The sequence below is a fragment of the Topomyia yanbarensis genome, chromosome 2 (genome assembly GCF_030247195.1).
Source record: "Topomyia yanbarensis strain Yona2022 chromosome 2, ASM3024719v1, whole genome shotgun sequence".
NCBI lineage: Eukaryota > Metazoa > Arthropoda > Insecta > Diptera > Culicidae > Topomyia > Topomyia yanbarensis.
In genome coordinates, this window is record NC_080671.1 from 441477412 (window position 1) to 441503293 (window position 25882).

Genomic DNA, 25882 nt, shown 5'->3' on the forward strand with positions numbered 1-25882 from the left:
ACAGAGTTACTTCGGATTACCTCAGGGATCATGCCTAAGCCCTTTTCTGTACAATATGTACACAAGCGATATAGATTTATGCATAGAAGAGGATGTAGTCCTAGTGCAGTATGCTGATGACGCTGTCATTTGGGCCACTGCATCAAAACGATCCCCTTTACAGGTAGTGAGACCCTTACAAAACACCATAAACAACTTGGAAAGCTGGGCTACGAATAATGGTTTAACCTTTTCCAATAGTAAGACTGAGTTATTGACCTTTTCCCGAAAGCATAATCCAGTGGAAGTAAATTTAAAGATGCATAATATGCAAATAACAATTTCAAACGTATTTCTTTACCTTGGAGTTTGGTTTGACAGGAAACTACTCTGGAATACTCATATTGCATACATAGTAAGTAAATGTCAACTTCGCACAAACTTTCTGAGATCGCTTACCGGAACGTGGTGGGGCGCCCACCCCTCGAATTTGCTAACGTTATACAAAACTACAATCCGACCGTTATTAGAATATGGCTGTTTCGTATTTAGTACGACTTCAAAAACTCATCAAATCAAGCTTGCCAGAATCCAGTACAAATGCATTAGAATCTCAATTGGGCTGATGCAATCGACTCACAATATGTCATTGGAAGTTATAGCAGGTATTCAGCCTCTGTGGAATAGAATACACGAACTGAACAACCGGTTGGTTACACAATGCTTAGTAACACAGCATCCTGTTGTTAATATTCTCGACGAAATTTTTGCTATTAAACCAGACTCCAATTGCTTGATCAGTTATAGATACTGCATATCTACCGAATTTTTCATTACTGCTGAAAGGATCTTTGAAGACTTTTCTCTCGAAACACATTCTTTTGTGCCACAAATAGACACTACGCTATTCGAAAAGCTACGCAATATCCAGGAGATCGACCGCCCAAAGTATGCATCCGACGCGCTCGCCCCATTTCTGGGAAAATATAGCCAACAGTGCATTTTTTACACAGATGGATCTAAAATTGATGAAAAAGTAGGGTTCGGTGTGTTTAACACCCATAATAGCTACTATTATCACCTGCAAGAACCCTGCTCGGTCTTTACAGCAGAGATTTCAGCACTACTCCATAGCTGCAATATAATCGAACGATCAATTCCGGAAAATTATTTGGTTTGCACTGACAGCTTGGGCGCTTTGGAAGCATTAAAAACTCGCAAAATAGATTTCAAATCCCCGTTGATACTGACGGAAATCCGTAGTTTGACTGCTAAATTAACCAAGAAAGGATACAATATAAAATTTATTTGGGTTCCGGCTCATTGCGGTGTCCAAGGCAATGAGCTTGCTGATACCCTTGCGAAGAGAGGTGCTTTGGAGGGACATATGTTTGAGAGAGAAGTTCAGTTCACAGAATATCGCACATCGGTTAGGAAAAAGGCTCTTCAAGATTGGCAGGTACAGTGGGACGCAGGCGAGTTAGGAAGATATTGCCATTCGATTTTCCCGACAGTAAAGTTGGAATCTTGGTTTGTTAACTTAAATGTACACCGACCGTTTATTAAAAACATGAGCAGAATTATTGCCAATCATTTTACATTAAATAGCCATCTCTACCGAATAAATATTACCGACTCTAATCAGTGTATCTGCGATTTTGGATATCAAGACATTGATCACGTTATCTGGCTTTGCCCCACGTTTTTGAATGCGAGGAAAATATTGTGGGATGAAATATATCGGGCCGGGCGTATCCGCAATTCCCCCATTCGTGACATTCTTGCGAGTCGTGATATAGTTTTCATGGAAATTATTCACAAGTTCCTCATCGCCATTGATCTGAAGTTGTAATGACATCGAGATACCTGGAGAAATTATCCATCAAGAAATGACGATAACAAAGTTATATAAATAATTTTAACACAACCGGATGAAATATTATTATTTTTATTATTTATGTACCTTTAACTATTATTGTAATTTAAGAATCATGGCTTCGCGATGGCTAATGCCGATTGAGCCCAGTTAGTATTATAAATAAAAAAAAAGGACCATACGTCGTATAATTTAGGTTATGATCGCTTAAGTCAGCTATTATAATTCCGTTCAAGACGAAATGTTAGGACACACCGTTTCTAATTTAACGCAAACCACAGCAGTAACTGTCCAAATTAGTGGTTAGCGTGAAACGATTTATTCAAATTTTCTCCGCAAAGCATATTGTGGCAGTTGGATTTTCCGGTCATTTCCTATCAATTATACGAGATATCGTTACTAAATTGATCCTAGATTATGCGAAATGTATTACTTTTGAAAACAAAATATGATTTGAGTACAACAAAAACCTTATATACATAGAAGTCCTCGAATATATCCCAAAAAAAATTATCTTGATCCAAAGACTCAAAGTTTTTTGTTCACTGTTTGTCACATTGAGTTTGAAAACGGATAATCAGCGTTTTTTTACCAAGCGTTGCAATGAAATCCGCGAAATATTGCAATGGTGCGTTAAAAGTTTCATTTAGATTGTTCGAATATAAAGGTTGAAGTTCACGACAAGTGAATTTTATAAGAAGATGCCAACAGAGTAGGAGATTCATGTAAGAATAGTTATCAGTCATCCCTGAGAACAATCGAAAAAATGAGAAAAAAAGGCATACATCATTGCAAAAGCTGTTTCTGCGAGAGGAATCACTTACCATCATGAACAAGAATATTAATATCATACTAGTTTTGTCAACACTTATCTAAGACTTTTCATCTCAAAAATATTAATGGTGCCCTGTATCAGGGAGTTATAATTTTCAGCTAAAAGATGAGACTTTCCAAACTTTCAAATTCCGCTGAATTCACCGTTGAACATCGATCTTACCCCTATAGGGTGTCGGTTTTACCCGCAGTGCCTACAAAAAGTCACTTTGTTTTCCAAGATTTACAATCAATAATTTTTAATGAAATTAATTTTTCTTACTCGATTAAGGACTTTGCGTAGTTTTCTCGCAAGTACTGAAGTTCACCAAAACAAAATTTATAGAATTCATTTGAATCTATAGAATCCCTGATTTGAATAGTTATTTGCGGTTGCATAGATCTCAAGCAACTAATTGAAAATGCATACGCGAACGAGAATGTCAAGTGATCTCAGCATGCCATGGCAATCCTCGGCGTGATTATTGTTGATTATTGTTCAACCAATAACCTGGACGCTGGCTTCGGTGATTGCGGCTTACCACCTCTCAAACAAATTGACCGTCCCGGTCCCGCTAAGCGGGATAGAATGAACCGGAATTTTATGAGGTCGGCCCGCGGTTACGGTAACCATTAGCAGTTGGATTGTCTTGTGGTTCACACACATCACATTACCAGACTAGACGAGCTTCGAAGGTAAGTGCTACATATTTCGGAAGAAGCACACTGGGACTATCAACGTGGAAGGTGAAAATAGCAACCGTCAGAATTTTGATTCCATCTACTTTGGTGGTTTACACAATTTACTAATAGAGCCAAGGTGTGTGGTTTGAGTTGCTGAGGATGGGAGCAAGCATCTTCTTCGGATTGCCAGACGGGTTTGTGATATCGGTAAGCGGCAACCATAGCGACCTTCCCGAAGGAGTAATTAAGATGTGGTGCTCATAAAGAAAGAAAAGGGAAAGCTTATTAAATACTCCATGGTGTGCGAGAGTGAAGGGTGAATATTGCACAGAGTCAGGCTGCTGCGAGAGAGAGAGAGAGAGGTCGTTACTTGGACCGACGAAGCGCCGCCGTCGTCGGAGTGAGTGACGGGGTGGATACGATAGGACGTAACAGTTCCGCAGGGGTACACTAAGAACTGTGAAAGAGTAAAAAGCTTGCGTTTCATTAAATTTCTTTCCCGAATGTGTGATGGTCTGACATTCTGGAGATTGTAGTTGTTTTACAGCTGCCACGTGGGAGGCAAATAGTCGTATATATTAACCTAGGAATAGCCATATTAGGACGGTGAACCAAAAAGTGGTTGATTCGAAAATATGCACTAATATTAGTACCACGAGGGAGGGGTGATACGTTACGACGTTAGACGGCACTTTTGCTTCGGTGTGTACCTTTTTGATCAAAGCAATCGGTTTAATGGTGACAGCGTTACTCTGTCACCAGTTCGTAAGCAAAACCATAAAAATTCATTGTGTGGAAAACTGCGGTAAGTTATTTTACATTATCAGTTGCATGTTTCTTCGTAAAAGGTGTAAAAGGTGTAGTGCAATGTTGGTTCACCGCTTGATTTGTGACACGCTTGCCACAGTGTATACAAACTTTTCTTTTTCAACTTTCCCAAGCAGTGAGGATTTACTTCTAAAGTCGGACAGCCACTCGGAGGAAAGTGTAAACAGTTTGAACCTCACAGTCTCACCCAACCCCGAGTGAAGTTTAAACGAGCGGCTCTTAATTCGAAGGAAACCAGGCTGGTGACGGTGAAAAAACAGAAAAATATGATTGATGATCTTCTGTCAGTTAGCCTAGTCGTAAATCCTTTTGAGGCCAGTCAGATTGTGTCCCCATCTACCCCGACCATCGACTTGTTGGTTCCCGGATCCCTCGCTACATGAAGTTTTCCTTGAAATGCAAGCAAATCTATCTACATAGAAGGACTATCCACATTCCGATCAACGGGGGAAAAAGATCAGATCCACATCAGGACTGGGAACACGCTCTCCTTTTTTTCGGTTATAATTTATTACTCGAAACAGAATGAGAGCATAAGATTGATAGTTTTCTTCACCCGCTGGCAGGTGCCAGCCATCCAGCACGACGATGATGACGAGGACGAACGACGAGGCTGTTCACTGTCACCAGCACCCGCAGTTGGTAAGCCTTTGTCCCGTTAGGGATGGTTTCCATCATTTCCCGACTGGGACGAGCTCCGGGCTGGGTTGTATCAATTTGAGGTGAGTACGCAGATAAAGAAAGAAAAGAAAAATCCGCTTAAAGCCGGAGAGCCGAAATCGTAATTGGTAAAGTTGAACCCGTGCCAACGCTATTCACGGTGGGACACAAAAAAGAACCGAGTTTCATGGTCTATAAATATTGCTCACGCTGTAGCGCCATCTAGTAGTATAACTAACATGTGAACTAAATAATGATGCTGGGAAACTACAAAAGGGAAGAAAGCTCGGAAATTACAAATTGTGTCGGTTAGCTATTTAAGGGTATGTGTTTTTTTTCAACGGAGCCCAACCTCGTCTTCGGTATGATTTTTTTTTAATGTAACGAGTTAAAGTGCAGCCATGGTGCTTGAAACAAAGTCTGCATGAGGCAACGTTGTTTCCAGGCTGTTTGAATGCCAAACGACTGACATTTTTCTAACTATGTGCTGAGAAAAAAAACAATAAGCTATTATGGCACTATGGTGTTTGGCTACGCTCCAAAGAAAATTTGATTAACTGCATTGTTTCTTGAAGTAGCTGCGTTATATTACACGAGGAATAAATGCAAAGTGGCCATCGAAGACTTTATCTTTAGAATCTGTAAGAGTTCAGAAATCAGCATGACCAGTGTGTCCCACATTTATACGTTCTCACTCTATTTTAAGGATATTTTCTCAATTCAAAAATTCCAGTTTCTTGAAAGTCGCTCTGCCATGTCCTTCCATTATATTCAGTACCCTGATAACCTCATTCCACGAGAATATTAACCTACCGACCCATGCTGATAGAATGTTCGATGTCTGCATCGTTTCATCTCGTCTCGCAAATTATTTTCGGTCGCACCGGGTTGTCCCGTGACCTGCCGTACAATGCCGACGCTCGGTTGGAAAAACGTGTACCAAAAATGGACCATTTTTCTACTTCTCCACGATGATGAGGGTACAATACGTTAGGTGGCAGTCAGATGCAGGTCGTTTTGATCGTGACATCGATTTGCACTTGGTCCCAATCGGAGAATCGATGCTCGTTCAAACGGTTGGTATAGCATCAGGGATGCTAACGTCAAAAGGTGCTTGGGTTTGGGTGGTGGGTATACATTTTAAATTAATGAACACAAAGCATGCTGTGCGTTCCAGCGCCCGGTTTCATGTCATGGAATTTCGAATAGAGAAATCAATGAACGTGTTTTGATCGAAACGAAAAGTGGTCTGTTTCGTCGGTTTGAGAGCTTTTAGGGACGAGATGTAAAATTTTACATGGTTATGATGAACCGAACGTGACACTGGCACATCGTCTGACCTGGATTCTGGTGTGTGTTACCTTGGTTTTAAGTAGTGGTTCAGTCAGTAAGGAATGGTGAAACTTGCCTCAGATTATCTGTTACATTTCCAATTTGCTACTGAACCCTACACACTTAATATTTTTAACCGAACTCGGTAACATTTTTGACGAAATTAGAACAGCTGAGTGCTCGGTGATCAGTTCCGCAATTGAAATAGGTGACGAATGTTCGACTATGCAAAATTAGATGTGAGCTGTCAATTACTACTGACCGATTGGCTTAAATGTCGACTGATCAGCACTTTTTGTGCAAAATTTGTCAGCAAACCATATGCGAATACGTCAGACAAAAATTACTAGCCGTTCAGTATTATTTACAAAAAAGGGGATCATATTATATAATAAATTGCCAAATATAAGACTAAATACAAAAATGATAAAAAATGTGTTACTTGTGTTCAGAAGCTGTAATTTATTGTTACTCTTCTATGATGGTCTATTTATGCCAACCATTTCTTTAACTTTCTCTTTGCCAATTCAACAGATTCAAAGTGACTTAAAATTCAACAAATGGATGAGGACGAAATGAGTTATTCAATGCTCTGCATCAATCGCTCGCCAGTTGTAGTTAGGTGGCCAATACCAAGTGAAACGTACGATACAAACGCGTAAAACTGCTAATCAGTCGGCTGACAAACAGCGTTGAAGACCACAAACGATTCATATTAAATACGGAAACAGTGTTCCATATCCGGATTCAGCATAATGGTACTTTGTTTCCATATGATTGCAGCACTTGAACCAACTTCAAAAAGGTTTCCTTTAATGTACAGTATAGGAGAATCATGTTTAGATGGGAATGGGTCCTCCGGCTGTGACAAATAATATATTAAAATTGGACGAAGTTTTCTTGAAGACAAAACTACATACTTTTATCCATTCTATTACTCCTTTTAAAGCGTTTTCTTTCGTTGGATCAGTATCACGAGCCCGCTTAGCACCTCGACTTTGACTTTTCTGACGTATAATACAAAGTGTTCGCATAAAATCTACAACAGAAACAATAACTGAGTTACCTATTATTCTGTTGATCGAGTTGAAACAATATTTACCATTCTTTATATGCCCAAGTAGATCATGAAACCGTGTCAAAATATTCGATTGAAGACTTGAAAGCCGCTCATCGAAATCCGGTGCATTAGGATACATCGCTCGAAACTCCATTGAAATCTTTAGAGAGAATACATAGTATCAATCATAAAATCAACTTACCATAGACCCATTGAACGCGGTTGATACGGGGTAATCTAGCAGGTAACAATCGAATGAACCCTTTCGACGCAATTCGTTGCGTTCATCGATTGTAATAGACCAGAGCTCTTCTGCCTGAAGTTTCATGTTCGGTCCAGGACACAGGAACTTCAATTCTTTAATCTGAAATGTACGACATATATTTGCTATAGAATTATAAAATAGAGCATTTAAATCTTACCACTGCATTCATATCAACTGGCTGCGCTGCATCTGTATTTTCAGTAGAACTACCCTCTGAAGATATCACCTTACCCTGTGTGATCTGCATTTTTTGACGATTGACGACTCTGACTCCTGATACCCGTGCTAAATACTCCGTCCGTTGGGATGAAACCAGAGTGCCTGTGGAACGTCTGGAGTTGATGATGCCAGTTGAGGGTACGTGTTCACAAGACTTTGTGCCAGGAGATTTTTGTGAAAAGCGGAAGGGCGCCTGAAACAAATATTTGAAATATGTCATAACAGGTCTTAAAAAATTATAGTATCACTTACAATCCATACATAGATTTGAGATATTCGCAGAGGATGCGCTTAATGGCAGTTAGACATATGTCATTTGGGTTTTGCCCCTCTTTTAAAATTTCCATAACCGCTTTGCCGTTGGGAGTGCGCTGGAAAATTACATTTATGTTGATTACCTGAAAAGAATACATAAATTTATCATACACTTTTTAATAATATGCTTACTTACAGTTTCCAACACAACTCCGTGATATACGTTATTTCGGTCATTGTTTTCGAGTGCTTCTTCATGCACTACTTCACCATCAACATTCAAAATGTCATCCTCACCGTTATTGTTCGGTTCGTCGCTTTCATTTTCCAATGTTTCTTCAATAACTGTATCGTCCAATATTTCCTTCTGCATGCGTTGGATTAATTTAATCACTTTGGTTCGAAGTTTTAACCGCATAAAATCATAATTGTCCAATTCAACGAACATTTGCATATCATCGAATCCTTCTTCTACTGTAAGTAAACATAATGGATTTTGTAAACTTTCCCGGTCAAACAGCGATGCCAGATGTGAAGACTTGTCTTCATTTTAAAGACATTTGAAAGGTTGTGAAAACGGGTTTTTCATTTTGAAAGCAAATTTGTTTCGGTTGTCTGACCGATTTCTGGCAGAGTTCTGGCTCAAAATCTAAAACCGATTTAGAAACCTGGTCGGTGAAGACATGTTTTCATGAAAAGTGAAGATATTTGAAAAATATTCCTGCGGTTAAACTATTCGGAATTTGATTCGGAATCCTGAATGGAACCAGTATGGATTCCAGCTCAAATGCAACAACCGATTCTGAAACCGGTTGAGTCGGAATCGGTTGTTGCATTTGAGTTGGAAACCATACTGGTTCCATTCAGAAATCCGAACCGGTTCCGGAATGATTTTAAATGGGCTGGGTCCCAGTAGAAAAACTCTAGTGAGAGAACTGCGGAGAGAAAAATAGCATTTTTGACAACGTATGCCCCGGCATTGTATAGCAACACGTCCAATGCTATAAGGATAGGCAATGTTCGATTGGATTCGTTTTTTGACAGCTAAACGCGAATCCAATCGATCCAAAATGGAGTCTCCGCAGTTCTCTTTCTAGAGTTTTTCTAGGTCCCAGTTAAACTCATTCCGGAACCGGTTCGGATTTCTGAATGGAGTCAGAATGGATTCCAAATCAAATTCAACTACCGATTCCGACTCAATCGGTTTCAGAATCGGTTGTTGCATTTGAGCTGGAATCCATACTGGTTCCATTCAGGATTCCGAATCAAATTCCGAATGGTTTGACCGGGTTCTATTTAGCATTCCGACTCCAGTGACACAACCGATTCTAGTTAGAATCAGTTGTGGCACTGGAGCCGCAATACTAGCTAGAAGCAGCCAGAATTCCGGCTCATTTCTGGCTGAACTTTTCTGGTATTTCACTCACACTACTTGACTTAATCTATCCGTAAATCGGTTGGGAATTTTTGAACAAGCTCTGAATGGTTTCCAGCTCAAATGCCACACCCAACTCGATCTCAATCGTTGATTGCAATTTAATTGGAAACGAAACATAATCTATTAAGAATTCTAAACCGGTTTGAGTTCAGCACAGGCATACCAGGTATGGTTTTCAAATGTCTTCACATTTATTAAAATATGTCTTAATTTGACTGCAACGACCAGGATTCGGAACCGGTTGTCAATTTTGAGCCATAATTCTACCAAAAATCGAGGAAATTTCCATGAAAATTTGTTTTCAAAATGTAACAAATGTCTTCACAGGGTTTCAATGGAGCAAAAAAACCAATTAGAACCAGTCAGCATACCGGCAAATTTTTCATCTGAACTTAACTGGGATGTCTTCAAAACGAAGACATACATGTTTTCACATCTGGCATCGCTGCCACATCGCGGTGGGGATGCTGGAAACCCGATTCAGACGATACATCAGCAACCGTCAACGCAATAAGAACGTCAACGTCACGTCACCTCAGGATAAGTTTTAAGCACTATTTACACCTATCCGATCCGAATCGATGACGGTTCAGTACCGTGCACGGATACCACTATACTTTTATAAATTTAAATGCGAGGATTCACGCATTTGATGTGTTTGAAAGAATATTGGTATCTGTGAACGGATCTGACGAAAGCCTGACGTATCGTGTAAATCGTACTTTAATTGAATGAACCGTACGTATAGCTGTCAAATCAAAGCAACGGACTGTTTTAATTTTATTTTTTGTTACTAATGTATAAGGACGTTGTTTTATTAGGTTGATTGTTTAGTTTATCTAAATTGGAAAAACAAAATCAAATTCTAGCCAATGGAGATAAAATGTCATCTGATTGAAGATTTGCGAGTGATTCGAAAAAAAAACCGCATTGAAATATTAACGAAACATGTATTTACAGAAGCCAGAGAAATCAATTTGTTTCTACGCAGTGTTTTTATATGAGTAAAGATTAACAGTAAATTATGTTGATATCAACAAATGGGTTTTATCTAATAGTCTTGATTGTAGAACCGTCTTGAGATGTATTTAGAGGTGCTGTTGTACGGGACCCAAAATGAAAATGTTGTATGTTGAAAAACTTCTTCGACCCTGATAAAAGTATCATCTTTTAAGACTTGCACCTCGTAAGCCTGCAGGAACTCATCGTACCATTTGGTATCACATAATCGGAGCAGGAAGTGTATGTGGCCATCCAGTTCCACGATCTCACGTATTATTCCATATGAAGGATATAATAGATTAGAGTGGTTTCTGGAGAGCAACGATGGAGTTTCTTCTGAAATCTATACCATTTACTAGTACGCCTTTTGGACAAGAAATGTACTGATATTGATCGCTTAGATACGATTGACTGAGCGTGTCTTCTCTGCGCGTCCTTGAACTTGGTTTGAATTCAATCTTGTCACGAAAAGGATTCTCAAGAATGTCGACCACAGAATGCAAGCATTGTCTTTCGGCTATACTTTTAACAATATTTTTTAAGTTACGACACGTTGATGTTTGAGTTTTTAATGGTTTGTTTTTTTTTTGTTCAAAAGGCAGACAGTTGAACTGTTTGGCGCTTACGTTTCGCCGTATGAGTTCTGAATAATGTCGCAAATGATGACTTTTGTTAATTCGTCGTTTAAAATTTTCATAAAATGCTTCACTGTATAAACGCTCGTGCTCATCTAACCATGATAGCATATCAGTGGACACGGTAGGTGAAAGTAAGATTCTGGTGATGTTAATTAGATGACCATTTCATGAATATGCAATCCTTTGGTATTTTGTGCCCTACCAAAAAAGGAAATACTCGGAGAAGTAAGAAGTTTTGAGTTGCTGTCTGTTTCATTTTATGTACTCCAGGTGTTGAGAGCATTTCATCTGTCATGTTGGCCATTGGTCGGTTTTTGCGATCTGCGTAACCAAAATTAAATGTAGAAATTCGATGATTAATGAACGATTTTGTGATTCCTAAGTCTTTCCGTTTAACATAGCGGCTCATCACCAATTGTAGGGTTAATGGAATAATGCCTTCAGCATGGCATCAAGTGACCAGTTCTCTGAGACGTGAAAATTCTGTAACTCATTGAGAATACTTCCACAAGTCTTCAGCCCACAATCAGTAGGTGTAGACTCACCATCCTGTACAGCTTTCAGATTAGCTTCGTACCACGGAACGTCACGTAGAGGATATTCTTTTGAAGGTTTCTGGTGAAACTCGAGTCGAGAAATTCTACACACTCGACAGAAATATTTCGCACTTGGTCCAGGTAAACCAAACACGTCGTGTATAGCTAGAGAATCACTACAAAATATTGTCACAGTGGCTCTGAACTCAAACTTTTCTTCGCCATAGTAAAGAGTTACGCCTTGTTCAAGCTTTTTAAGGTCCGATATTAATGGTTCACTATCCTACATCACAGTCACCAATTTTATTTAAAATATCATCCATTTTTACTTTTTTGGTGAAAACTATTCCTCGCAATTTTTTTAGCGCATAAAACAAAATGGCGTTTTCTAAGGTTTTGACTAGGGTTCGTTGCGGTGCGGATGTGGGCGGTAAATGGATTGTCCGCACCGCAACCGCAAAAAAATAATAAAACCGCACCGCTTACCGCACTTGATTTACCGCACCGCACCGCGCGGTAATGCGGTAAATGCGGTAAAATTTTTATATTTTTAAAAATTGTGTTGTTCATTTGTATAATGTATATATAATAAAATGTTATCCTTATTACACAAAATTTAACTTTAAGAGACTCCTCAGAATATATAGCTTTTGGTATAAATATTTCGTTAAAACACCTTTTATTCTTTAACATATTAACCCTTAAACTTTATTGCTTGATAAAATGATAAATTTTATATCTCAAAAACTACTAAAGGTAATTCAATAGATTTTTACACACTTATTTGCACTATCTCATAAAAATATTTTTACTGTATAATTATGTGAATAACGGTACTTTGCATCTATTTGTATATTTCAATTGCATTTTTTCTTGTGTTCTTTATGCTAAAATTTTTAAAAATGTATGTCAAATTATGCGGCAATTTTTCACCTTCAATAATCTGTATTGATCATTTTTCATTTTTGTTCCTATCGAGAGTTATGGAGGATTTTATAACAGTGCGCTATTTCAACGCTCGGCCCACTTTGATGCAGCCCGCGAGAACGTACATATTGGCAACGTCGCACGTCGCAATGTCGGAATGATAATTTGTGGTTCTCCAAGTTCTGGTAAGATATTATTTATTTTATCGAATTTCAGTTAATCATCAACGATCTTTATTTATAAATCATCGTTACAATTTTCCGCTGTTGAGTCAACGAATATTCCTTTTCATTACTTTGGCAAACAGATGAAAAAATTTCCTATATTCTAAACGCGTAATTGAGGAACCCACTACTATAAACATGGGATGAAAAATTGAAAATTTTTATCGAAAATTGTGTTTTGTTCATGTCCATATTTATTTTCGTAGTATTTTTTGCACCCATTAAGACATATGCCACACATGTGTTGACCAATATAATTTTTAAATTTATCACTCCACAATAACCAGATACGACGAACACATTTATGAATTTTTTTTAACGGAATAAATCATTCGTGTGATCGACCCATATTTATAACATCAAACAATCGAATGCTCTTTTGAGCAAAGTTTGTCAATTTTGAGATAATCTAGCATTTTATCGAGTTCTTGCTATATGGGAAACACTCGAGTGCGATCGAAACAAAAACAAACGTCAAAACGGTTTTTCAGTCGCACTGATGCAAATTAAATGGGCGCGTAATGTACCGCAAGTCCCGATGGCGCATGGCTGAGTTGTAATGTGCATTTAAGATTCGCAATAAACCATGCTACCCAGGGCCGTCGAGAGCCGCGTCGGGCCCCAAGGTTTGTATTACTACTGGGCCCTTTTAAACCTAAGCCGTCTAGCTCAGCATGAGTTGGTACCTCTTCTGCCATGGGAAATTCGTGAGTCCGTGGTTTCTATTATTCTCCGGTTGACTCATATATCCACATCCACAGATAGCGTGCCAGACAGGTTGAATTTCGACAGCTTCTTATTCCGTGGTATCCAAATCGGGTAAAATTTCCATAGTAACGATTTTTTCAACATGCGGGTACTCGGGTGTAAATAACGATTATCGACGTAATTAGAGGCGCACAGTGCTAATTCGTGTATTCGTACCTCGTTTGTGTCATCGCCTATATATACAGAGGTTCTGACTTCATGTTGCCACATTCAACGATATATTTCGTTTCGCAAAAAAAACGCTTCTACTTGATTGATGTTCTGAAACATAATCAGCACGGTATGTCTAACATGGTGAAATTGTAGAGTGTAAACATTGGCCATCTTTAGCTCCATTTGTCCTTCTAACAATACATCTTAAGGAAGCCTCGAAAAGTAAACAGGAATACAGTTCGACCACAATAAACCTTATGATCTGCTTATAATCATCACTCATTTTTTCGACATACTGAATTGGAACACGATACATTACTTCTACTGTGCAGACAAAGCAGGAACACGGATTGAGTTATTTGCTGGTAACGGTGGAGCAGTTTGTAGCTTTTGTTGTAAGCAAGATGAGAAGGTAGCAGATGCAGCTCGAAATTCTCGTTTAAAATTATTAAATCAAAAAGATTTTTTAATTTACATAAGTTTAAACCGTTTCCAATTGTAGATATTATGCAGGTTTTGTAAATAAACAATGTGCTATGTCTCACGTAGGAGCCGGTTTTTATATGCTGTGAGAATATGCAGAACCCGACAACAATATAGAGTAATCATCGCAGTAATCAGACGCAAATTAAACAACTGCGAGTACAGCGGGCAACCGAGTACTGCTGCTGTTGGCTGAACTGAACTGTTTGATTGCTTTAGTTTGCACATTATAATTGGGTTCTTATACACATCACATGCATCTTTGGCGAGGCCCAAAATTACCGTTCTATCTCAACACAATTCTTTGCTAGGGATATTTTGCTAGAGGGAACAATCCTTGAACGTGCAATTAAAAATACAAAAATTATCCTTTTTTATCACCGGTTAAATAAGGTCAGTCTACCTTCTCATCTCGCATAGAGTAGAAGCTAAAAATCGTTCCACTAAAGATACACGGCAAAAACGACTGCAGACGAATTGTCTTGCTATTGATTTTTGGAAATGTGTTGCAAGACTAGCTACTCGGGTAGTAAAACAATTACTAAACGTACAGATTGTGCTCAATCCGGGAAAAGTTAATGCCCTGTAAATGCACCATATCAAACATTAAGAAGCACAGTCGTGTGTTTCGCGGAACAATGTGCAGCACACCAACGAAAGCTGCCTCGTTAGCAACAATATCCTCGTATATAAAGGCCTCCAGAGATATGTGCTTACATGACTTATCTTCACACACCATCGTGATCATGCCAAGAAACGGAGAAGTGGTTTTCATAACAGCTGAATATTCCCATTTTCCCGGGTGCCCCTAACATTGTTCTTATGGTGAGAATGCTTCCGTACAAACCAACTCCTTCATACGTAACTTTTTATGCTTATCAAGCGAAAATGGGACGTTCCACCAGAAAAACACTGGTTATGCACCCATGGTAGATTCCTATGCCTATTTCTGCAAAAATATCCACGAATTTGACAGGAACAAATCTTCACTCAACAACAATCGCACACAGTATCTCCAAGCCAACAACCGGCACCACCATTAAGAATCGAACGTAGAAGAGAACGGATGCGTTTGTCCTCGCGCTCGCATTTCTGTTTGACGCTCTATTGCTTTCTTCGAACATGTTTTGAATTGGCTTCTCAATAATTTATAGTGTATACTCCTTCGTTTGTTTTTTAACATGTACACAAAGTGGAAAACTCGCTTAAGAACGTTTGTTTTAACAAAAGACAACTATCAAATAAAGTTTTCATTTTTTACACTTACATCATATGACAATTTAATAAGGCGAATGATTATAAAGAAATTACTATTACCATTTTTATCGGAACGTGTTCGACCATCTTCCGGGTTAAAGCGCGGGCCCCTAAATGCGACCCGGGCCCCAGGGTAATTGCCCTGGCTGACCCCCCCTCTCATCGGGCCTGATGCTACCTCTCAGACAAATGAACTGACAATCAAATGTGGTGAAGTATGTCAATTTGCAAAAAATATGTCAACACAGGTTAAAACATGCCCACTGCTCAACTTTGCTCATCGGCTGCCAATATCCGAGCGCGCTTGTCCGAGGTATTGAGTGACAGAAAATTAAATAATTCCTGAATAAAACATTCACCTTTAATAATCCATAAAGAAAAGCTTGGCTTTTTGCTTTAATCTCATAGATGCCAATTTTGCACATGAGATACGCTCCTTCAAAGCGATGCGCATTAGGACGTTGCAACGTGCGGCGTTGCCAATATGTACGTTCTCGCGGGCTGCATCAAAGTGGGCCGTGCGTTGAAAGAGCGCGCTGTTACAAAATCCTCCATAACTCTCGATAGGAGCAAAAATGAAAAATGATCAATACAGATTATTGAAGGTGAAAAATTGCCGCATAATGTTACGCGTGAAGAACATAAGAAAAAATATAATTGAAATTTTTAAATAGATGCAAAGTACCGTTATTCACATAATTATACAGTAAAAATATTTTTATGAGATAGTGCAAATATCATTCCATAAGTGTGCAGAAAATCATTGAATTGTCTTTAGTGGTTTTTGAGATATAAAATTTACAATTTTATCATGCAATAAAGTTTAAGGGTTAATATTTTAAAGAATAAAAGGTGTTTAGACGAAATATTTATACCAAAAGCTATTCACCATAATTCCTATCCAATAAAATATACCTCATGAAGATCGGTGATTTTGCGAAAAATTCGAGGATCACTTGACATGGCTTAACTCAGCAACCCTTCAGTTAATTGAAAAATGGAATAATGGAATGGAACAAGAAATGAAGTACTTTTTTCTTTAAATTGTCATATTTTCAATGTTTTTGACATATGAAAATGAAATGGATGATTTTCGCATTTACGTAGTAAAAACCACCTTTCATTCTTAAAGGAATTTCAACAACAAAAAATTAAAGTCGAAATACCAGTTCTTCTATATAGTAGCGCATATATTCCAATACAGTGAAATAAAAACATATAGTATTTCATCAATAAGAACGACGCCATATTTAAAAAAGCTCTATTCATTACATCTAATCAGGAGTCCGGTCTCAACCGGTACAGAATTATTGAACATTAGGAAAACTGCAAAAAGATTTGTAACATACAGCAGAAATGTTATTAATAATAGGGGGTTTTATGGACAAAATATCCCAAAACTCTAACTTCCACATTTTTCAAGAAACATCTGTATTCTCATTCAAAAACTAAGATTGCTCCCTTTAAAAATGTATGAATGGTAACTTTCTAAAGGCTAGTTCGAAAGTCCTAGCATTTAATGTATTTTCCTCTAATATTTTCCCAAAGAGCCAATGGCAAAAACTTCAATTAAAGTGGACGGGAGTCAAACGATGTGGTAATTGGCAAAAATAGTTTTAAAAAAGCTATAAAATAGTCTTAACCCTCCAGCACACGCGCCGTTGTATTTTGTGAAACACCTTCCGAAACTCTAGCGAAATCTTCTTTCAGCACCAGCGGCTGCTCATTCGGGGAACCATTCGCGCGAGTGCTGGAGGGTTAACTGAAAAATATTAGGACTTAATTTGGTAGAAAACTATCGTAAATTTGAATGGAAGTACGCGAAAAAAAGTTATGTAGCATACTTTTTGAGAAAGAGTCCAATAAAATTGACTGCAGAAAAATTCACATTGAATTTACACAGCAATCAAAGAAGATAGAAATACGTTGTTGATGAACGAATAATAGAATAATCATCCAAATTTGGACCCCTCCTTGTTTTGAACGCTTTCATACATTTGTATCCTTTACTGCCAATTATTGCAAATTCGTTTGGTTTGACGAAGATAATTATATTCTTTGGGTTGTTTTTAAGTCCCAGCATAATTAGTTCATCTCTAAGCCCTTTTAATTAATCAAAATTCACAGTTGAAAAATTGATACGATTTCAAACAGAAGTTATGCACTTTTAAATTGGATATAAGAGTACAAATTTATTATTTTTAGATGATCTAATAATTTGGGCTCTATTTGGATCTTGCATTTTATGTGTTTGAAATGGTTAGTTTCTGAAGTTTTACTTAGAAGTATAAAAAAACTAGTGTCCAAAATATGTCGTAAAAATAATAGCGTCAAAATATTTCGGACACAGCTAGATTTTCTTTCGTAATAGCAGTCTGTTTATAAATTTAGAATAACCAAAATTATCACTTTATCACTATTTTTTTCGGTGCGGTTGCGGTAAAACCGCGCGGTAAAAGCTCTTTTCCGCACCGCATCTGCGGGAAAAAGTGTCTTACCGCACCGCAGATTTTGCGGTGCGGTAAATACCGCGCGGTTGCGGTAATCACCGCAACCGCGACGAACCCTAGTTTTGACTACACCTTCGCGTTATTTCGGAAACATGTTACAGGTATTCGGTAAAATATACATGAACACTCAGCAAAAATAAAGAGCTTGTCGAAGATCCCGTAATAAATTTACCGATTGTTTTGAAAATACCGAGTATATATCAGTTAGCTGATCAGATCAGCAGCGATAACATTATACAGTATTCTTTCCGATAAGTACTGACTTTCAGTTAAATATATAGCTGTACACGTTTAAAATTTAAAAAAAAGCGAACCGTACAGTGCATAAATTGGTATAACAGGTTGAATACGTAAAAAATATAATTCAGTGTGTATATTATGGCTTACGATTATTCATTTTAAAACCTCAGCAGATCATCATTTCAAATAATTTATCCAATTTCCAGATCCATCCAGAGACAGTTCCGGTTGAACTTGATGACTATTCGATAAGTTATGCGGCTTGAGGGGCAATAATTTTTCATCAATTCATTGCCTTTCCGATACGATTAGACCATCTCTTACCATGATCGATTCATTTCCCCCTCAACTATATATCCAGCAGTGGTGAAACGAAACGAGCGAATCGGATCTAAATGAGAAAAGTTTGATGAAATTCCCACCAGTGAGTGGCATATATCCTCCACTAATGGGCCAATGGGCAGAACAAAATTCGATCCGAACTTTTCTTGTATTTATGTGCTCTATTGTGAACTTTGTTGGGACAGCGTGCGGAAACTGTGTGGAAACTTTCCATACAGCCATATTTGCATATCACTTTTGCCATGTTGCACTGAGCTGCATCTCACTTGCAGTTCAGGTGGAGCTCTTTTTTCTACTGGAAAATATTCGCCTCATTTGACACATATTGATATTGGGAAATTTGCTCTTAAGGGTTGTCGACAAACTTTCAACTGGATGAGTTTGGAAAAGTGAAATAAGCTTAGCAGTTGATATTCGTGTTTTAATGTGTTAGCTCAAGTACGATTTTACGACTTCCTACCTGGGAACGACTGTTTAACCAGTTTCGAATACTCAACAAACAATGGCTGCATTCGGTGCTTCTTAGCCAACACTATCACTATCAATGAAAAAGCGAACAATACAGAAGGCAGATTCACAAGCTCATCTGAATAGAACAAGTTATTGTCAGCAACTAGCCACCAGTTTGCTTAGACCCTAAACCGCGGTCATTGACAACAAATTTTGTACAATATGACCGAGTTATCGTAAAGTGGAATACCTCCTGAAGATGAAAATGCAGCTTAGGCCAGTCACCTATCTTCAGTATCATCATCTTCGCAATGCAGTTTTGATATCGTTCACCACGTTGACCCAAGCTGAACGGTTCGTTTTACAGAACAACTTAAAAAACGTAGTTGAAAGTGGCAACGTTGGAATTAAGATTCCCGTGTGTATAGAAAACGATTATATAGAGGTAAGACTTCATGACCAATCACCGTGTAATCTTCCTGAGCTGATGGCAGAATACATGTCGCGATATGAAGAAGTAAAATACGACACACCTGCTGCTTGGAGAAACTTCTTTTTGGGTATTTCTAACGGTATTCTTGTGGCGAGGATGCGGGTCGACAGACCTATTCCCTCCTACCTGATTATAAAGCTAAAAACTCACGAAACTACGATTAAACAAACTACGTTATGCAACCACGAGGGGCAAACTCCTTCGTGCAAGCAGAGTTAAAAATTCAATGAATGAAAATTGATCATATTCAGCCGCATACATTTTCAATATTCAGTGACGCAGCTGAGAATGTCAAACGAACAAACCGCCATTCATCCATGCAGATTTTCATTCGTCGCCGATTATTACACGAAGCGACCGTGCAGCCACGAATCAAACGCATCAAAGTAGGCCCTGGCAGCGGTGGCGCTAGGCTTTTTGACGATCGGGGCTAAAAGATAAAATTGCCGCCCTCTTATATATTTCTGACCAACCAAACTATCTCATCAGTACAGTTTTTGGCGGTGGTGCATATAATGCACCTAAAAGCGATTTATTTTTTATTAATCAGGAATCAGTAGCGTCTGGCTCAAATGGCACGTTCCCCATGTTGATCGGAGATTTGTGCCTTGCCAAGAATCGTCTTTTCATCATTTTCCTGATGGGAAGGATTGGGGAAGTGGTAAGGTTTGGGGTAAGGAAAACAACGACACAGAACAATTAAAACAGAGCATTCTGCACCCCCGGAGTGATGCTGAACGATCTGCAGGTGCTACAACAGCAGGAATAAAACTTCCAACCCCCGGGAGGGATTTAGAACCTCTACTCAAACGGTGAGCGGATATATCAACACCCCCGAGGGAATATTGAGATAACAGAACGACAACACCCCCGAAGAGATATTGTCATTCAAATACGGCTAAAAAAACTATAGCTCTTTACCACACTGGGTTAGGAACCAAAGCATATTCTTAAATTTCAGCTCTCTGTACATAGATTCATCTATGTATGGAGAACCAAAAATCCGGATGCGCAATTGCATTGATACAGGGCAATTGCATATCAAATGATATGATGTTCCGTAATCGGATTCACAAAGATCACATGAATAATACTCAGCGCGTTGAATAGTAGCCATGTGATAATTGAGTTTGCAATGTCCAGTCAGTGCCCTGACCAGAATACTTCAGTTGTGCTTGGAAAAATGCAACAAATTTCTTGACATTTTCGGATTCACATCCGGCAGAAAAGCCTTTGTTTGAACGCAAGTTTACAAGCTACGCCAATGGTTGGCATGTTCGAATGCAGCCCAAGAGCGAATCTTGTGCTTTATCCAACTTATTGACAGTGGTAGAACTGGTTCTGGACCAACGAAATCAGTCGCAGCGCCAGCTCTAGCCAATTCGTCCGCCCATTCATTTCCAGTAATACCGGAATGCCCGGGTACCCATAGAAGGTAGATAGCATTTGAAATGCTAAGTTCTTCGATTTGAGTTCGACATGCGATTACTAATTTCGATCTCGAATCTGCCGAACTAAGTGCTTTCAGGGCAGCCTGACTGTCAGAGCAAAAATAGATTCTTTTACCGCAAATTCCCTGTTGAAGTGCGGATTGTACGCCGCACAGAACCGCAAAGATTTCTGCTTGGAATACGGTACAGTATCTACCAAGCGAATGAGATTGGTTTAATCTCATCTCATGACAATAGACACCAGCACCGGCTCGGCCCTCCAACAAAGAACCGTCCGTATAACAAACTACGTATTCTTCAAGTTGTCGCTCCATCCAACCAGACAGTCATTCCTCACGAAGAGGAATTCTCACATTGAAAGTTTTAGAAGGAAAACTACATGTGAGTGTAAGGTCACTGGGAGCAAGTGTATATTCATCCCAAGTAACCATTTAGGGTCACAGTCTTGTGTGGCTAGTTGCACCATCTATTGGGTTACTGTTCCAGAGCCCAGTAACCTTAAGACGGTATGCACAAGAAAGTGCTTCTTGTTTCAGAAACACATGTAGTGGTTTTATGTTCAAGAGTGCCTCGAGAGCAGCAGTAGGTGTTGTCGAGAACGCACCAGTCATCGCCATCAAGACCATTCTCTGAAGATGGTTTAACTTTGATTGGATTGTCATGACTACTCCCTTCTGCCACCAAACAAGGCACCCGCATGCCAGTATTGGTCTAACAATTGTTGTGTAGATCCACTGAATGTACTTGGGTTTGAGTCCCCAAGATTTGCCGAAAGCCCGTCTACATTGGCCAAAGGCCATGCAAGCTTTTTTGATCCTGAAATCGATGTGAGCTGTCCAATTAAGTTTTGAGTCGAGAATTACCCCCTACGTACTTAACTTGAACTTCGACAATAATTTCAGAGTCAAAAAAACTGCAATGGACGAGCTCCGGTTGTAATCCTTCGTTGCGTGAAAAGCACCATTGGTCCAACATAAAGACACCATCGCTCAACAACACATCAGGCTTTTTGCATCAAATCAAAAAGTGTGTTAATGCAAATACCGGTGATCATTATATGATAATCATCGGCGAAACCATACGTCGGAAACCCAAGCTCATTTAGTTTTCTCAACAGGCTATCGGCGACAAGGTTCCATAGAAGTGGTGACAGCACACCACCTTGAAGACATCCGCAGACACTCAGTTTCCTCATCTCTATTTGTCTTAACGATGAGCACAGATGTCGGTTGCTAAGCATTGCGTGTATCCAGTTCGTGATATATGAAGGTACTCCTTGATCTCGTGCTGCTTCCAAAATGGATTCGAAAGACACGTTGTCAAAAGCACCTTCAATATCGAGAAAAACTCCTAAACTTGATTGCTTTTGTGAAAAAGCTTTTTCAATGTTGTAGACAACATTGTGTAACAGGGTGGTAGTAGACTTCCCCCGCTGATATGCATGTTGCATTGCATGCAGCGGGTGCTCGTCCAAGCTACCATCCCGAATGTAGTGGTCGATTAAACGTTCCACTGATTTGAGAAGGAAGGAGGTCAGACTGATCGGTCTAAAGCTCTTTGCCTCCTCATAAGTGACGCGGCCACCTTTGGGAATGAATTTGACAGTTATTTCCATAACTGACATACTTCAACCCGCCGGATGCCACGCGGCCTCTAGGCTGGTTTTGTCCGGAGAAAGATAATAGAGTTATCAACCTCCTAGTGGACCACAGCCAGTTACTGGGGAGTTCGCCCGGCTCTTCCTAGGCTCCGTTCGCCATTGAGAATATTTTAAACCCCCTCAACAATTTTACTCAAAGCACGGGTCGCATGACACTATGGAATTGGGGTTCCCTGTTTGGTGTTTCCACCGGAACAGGTAGTCCGTAGTGTAATTCTTAGCCGGTTGAAACAACCACTACTGACACTACACGGCTTATCTAGGCTGTTCGGAGAAAGCCACCACGAACAAACCGCCCATTCATCCATGCAGATTTTCATTCGTTGCCGATTATTACACGAAGCGACCGTGCAGCCACGAATCAAACGCATCAAAGTAGGCCCTGGCAGCGGCGGCGCTAGGCTTTTTGACGCTCGGGGCTGAAAGATAAAATTGCCGCCCTCTTATATATTTCTGACCAACCAAACTATCTTATCAGTACAGATTTCGGCGGTGGTGCATATATTGCACCTAAAAGCGATTTATTTTTTTTATTAAACTTTCAATAATGAAATGAATACACTTGTTGTTTATCTATTTGGAATCAACAGAATAAAACGTATTCAAACTTGACCAAGTAGCTTTGTGGCAGCGTTGCGTATTACTCACGGTGAACAAAGTGAGGTTATAACTCTGTTCACAAGGTCGCACTTAACCGTTATGTGTCCGCCAGCGAACTCCTTTGCAGACTTTAATTCATGAAATTCCAGTACTCTTTCCAAAACTGAAAATTGCAACTTAGTGACATGTTAGAATAATACCAAGCATTGCTTTGTGGGAAAAAACTAATGATACAGTGATCGGGGGTTTGAGGAAGGGATTTTTGATTTATTTAACTCGCAACAGCCCGGCAGGGTACCCGAGTACCCCCAAAACCGAAATACTCGTAGCTATGGCACATTTGGATGTAAACCCGATCACAATGAAGTAACAAGATTATAACAGAACATTATTTTTGTATCATATTGTGTTATAAATTAGGTCTCGTTAGTCTCCGGCATGTCTGGACAAGCGTAAAGTCAATTTAATGACTTATGCTGTCGGCAGACTCAGGTGATTCGCATTTAATGCCAAAAGATCCGGACTCCTGCGCTGCAGAAGACAAAAAGCTAAGTAACCGGGAAACTCTAAGCTTGTTCATTGACCCTACTCCACGCTTTTCTAAACTTTCTTACTTCAAATCCTTGCTCTCCCTTGAGTACTATGGTTCTTAATATTTGAAAAATACTTCACCTTCCAGTCCCTTGCTAATTATATGTCGTTACAATATAAAAAAGGAAAAAGATTGACACACTATAAGTCGTTAATAAAAAAAGGATAAAAGGATTTCGTTCGATGGCGAGCCTATTTGGCTTCGAACGTAAACTGAACCGAGTACAAAACCGGGGGTCATATGCGAGTGCGGCAGCATGTGTTCTTCAATGGATAAGCTCGCTATGTTTGGATGCGGTCAAGGAGGAAAGGTGAAGCGAACAACAAAATTCAGCTCGTTTCGTACCAGTCTCCAGTTTCCTATCGGTCGAATCCACCGTCTGCTGAGAAATGGCTACTACATTGATTGGTCCTGAAAAGGAGCATTGGTTTGTCTATTTTATGGGAGATACAATAGGTCCGCTAAACGGCCGATCCGGAAAGCCAGTTTGATGTATATCAGCATGATGGTTACTAGCTTGGCGTGGATGGCGTACTATTTCATATCTGCGAACAAACTGACCAGGAAGGCTCGGCTGGTTTCCTGGTGGCCATTACGGCTGAGTTCTGGAAGTGTTCATCGATTTTGAAGTCCTGCGTAATCTCACGAACCAGACGATGGAAAGGCAGCTTGCGAATTAGTAGCTCCGTTAATTTCGGATAGCGGCAAATTGTTCACAGGGAGACATCCCCTGGTTTGTAGAGAAGGCCAGTGATGCCACAAGTACAGATTTATCTGGAAAGGTACAGATTTTTGAAGCATTTTTGGTACAGATTCTGTACAGTACAGATTACAGATTTTTGTAAAAATGTACAGAATAGTACAGATTTTTTCACATGACAGCAAGGTAAAATAATTTAACCCTGCGATGCATCCCAGTAAACAGCAGATTTATTGAGTTAGGCTGCAGGGATGGCAAGAATCTGAAGTGGAGCTGGTACTGATTGAGCTTGAACTAAGGCTGACATTAGAATGCGACATGCGAGAAACCTGCTTCCAGCAAATCAAAGGGATGATGTCTAAGTGAAAGCCGAGCAAATCTTCTCGGAGTGCATACGTTTGCTCTGACCTGCTCCATTTGAATTCCTGCAAGCAGGTTTCTCGCATCCTATTTATATTACCAGCCCCATCTCAGCTCCTCGCCACCACCCTGTTGGCCACCTTTGGTAGCAAACAAAGTGGCAGCGAGAATTTGAGCTGGAGCTGATATTGGATTTACCCAGTCACACTCATTCGGAATTCTAACTGGTCAGAATGTCTGGTTTAACTTCCCCGAATGAAAAATATGTAGAAGAAAAATGATATTTATAAAACAACCTTACTATTGTTTGGGTACAGAATCCTGTGCAGATTTTTCTATAGAAGAGTACAGATAGAAAATATTTTTCAACTCCCGGTACAGATTTAATTGTGGCAACACTGGCGAAGGCACTTTCGCGGACGGCCTTCGTTGGTAACGGCTCTTTCGGGGAGCTTTCCAACCGGTGAACTTGCGGACTGTCTGGTACGGGCCATGGCTCGCAAAATTCTGCTTCCACCCATGCTGGCTGGTAGCACAACGACCGTCAAACGAATGGTGAGAAAAACCGACCGACCGTTGCATAGTTTTCGTGTTATGTGCCTTTCCATTCATTTCTGCTACTAATTCTAGTATAGCGAAAACTAATATGCGTGTTTTCCCCACCATCCCTCTAGTGGCCAGTGTTGCCACACTTGCATTTTCAGATATTTTATAAATAAAATTCAAACAATATTTGCAACGAATGTTGCAGATTGGAAAAGAAGTAAAAAACACTTACAAAAATATTCCCAAAATGTGCTTGTTTCATTAGAATTCAATAAAATTCTAACAGTATTTCCGCTGAGAATAATAACTACACAATTAGTTAGTTCCTTTTGAAAGTAAATAAATATTATGTAATATTCAACTGAATCACGCTTGGATGAGAAATTTTCAAATTATTCTTTATGATTATTGTGATGGTTCAGAAAACAAGTTTTGATACTTGCGTTGGTGTTGATCGGTGGCCCCTGGGTTTTACATCATTTTCACTGGGTCTGGTGAGGCGACAGATAATTTCAACTTTTATAGTACTGATTTGATTTGT

At 39.4% G+C, this 25882-nt stretch overlaps 1 protein-coding gene and 1 long non-coding RNA gene across 2 annotated transcripts in view; one reads left to right on the forward strand and one right to left on the reverse strand.

Annotated features, from left to right (window-relative positions):
- Nucleotides 1-25882, reverse strand: part of LOC131681054 (uncharacterized) — an 85163-nt gene that overhangs the window by 43629 nt on the left and 15652 nt on the right. Inside the window, exons 2-6 of the mRNA XM_058961758.1 lie at nt 8168-8445; nt 7969-8114; nt 7786-7909; nt 7655-7738; nt 7435-7596 (exon numbers count right to left, since the gene is read on the reverse strand). Coding sequence (XP_058817741.1) covers nt 7435-7596; nt 7655-7738; nt 7786-7909; nt 7969-8114; nt 8168-8445 — 794 coding nt within the window. The remainder of the gene's footprint in view (nt 1-7434; nt 7597-7654; nt 7739-7785; nt 7910-7968; nt 8115-8167; nt 8446-25882) is intronic.
- On the forward strand, nt 3921-4974 carry LOC131682091 (uncharacterized). Its single transcript, XR_009304023.1, has 3 exons — nt 3921-4157; nt 4297-4680; nt 4747-4974. It is a non-coding gene; the product is annotated as an uncharacterized LOC131682091 (long non-coding RNA).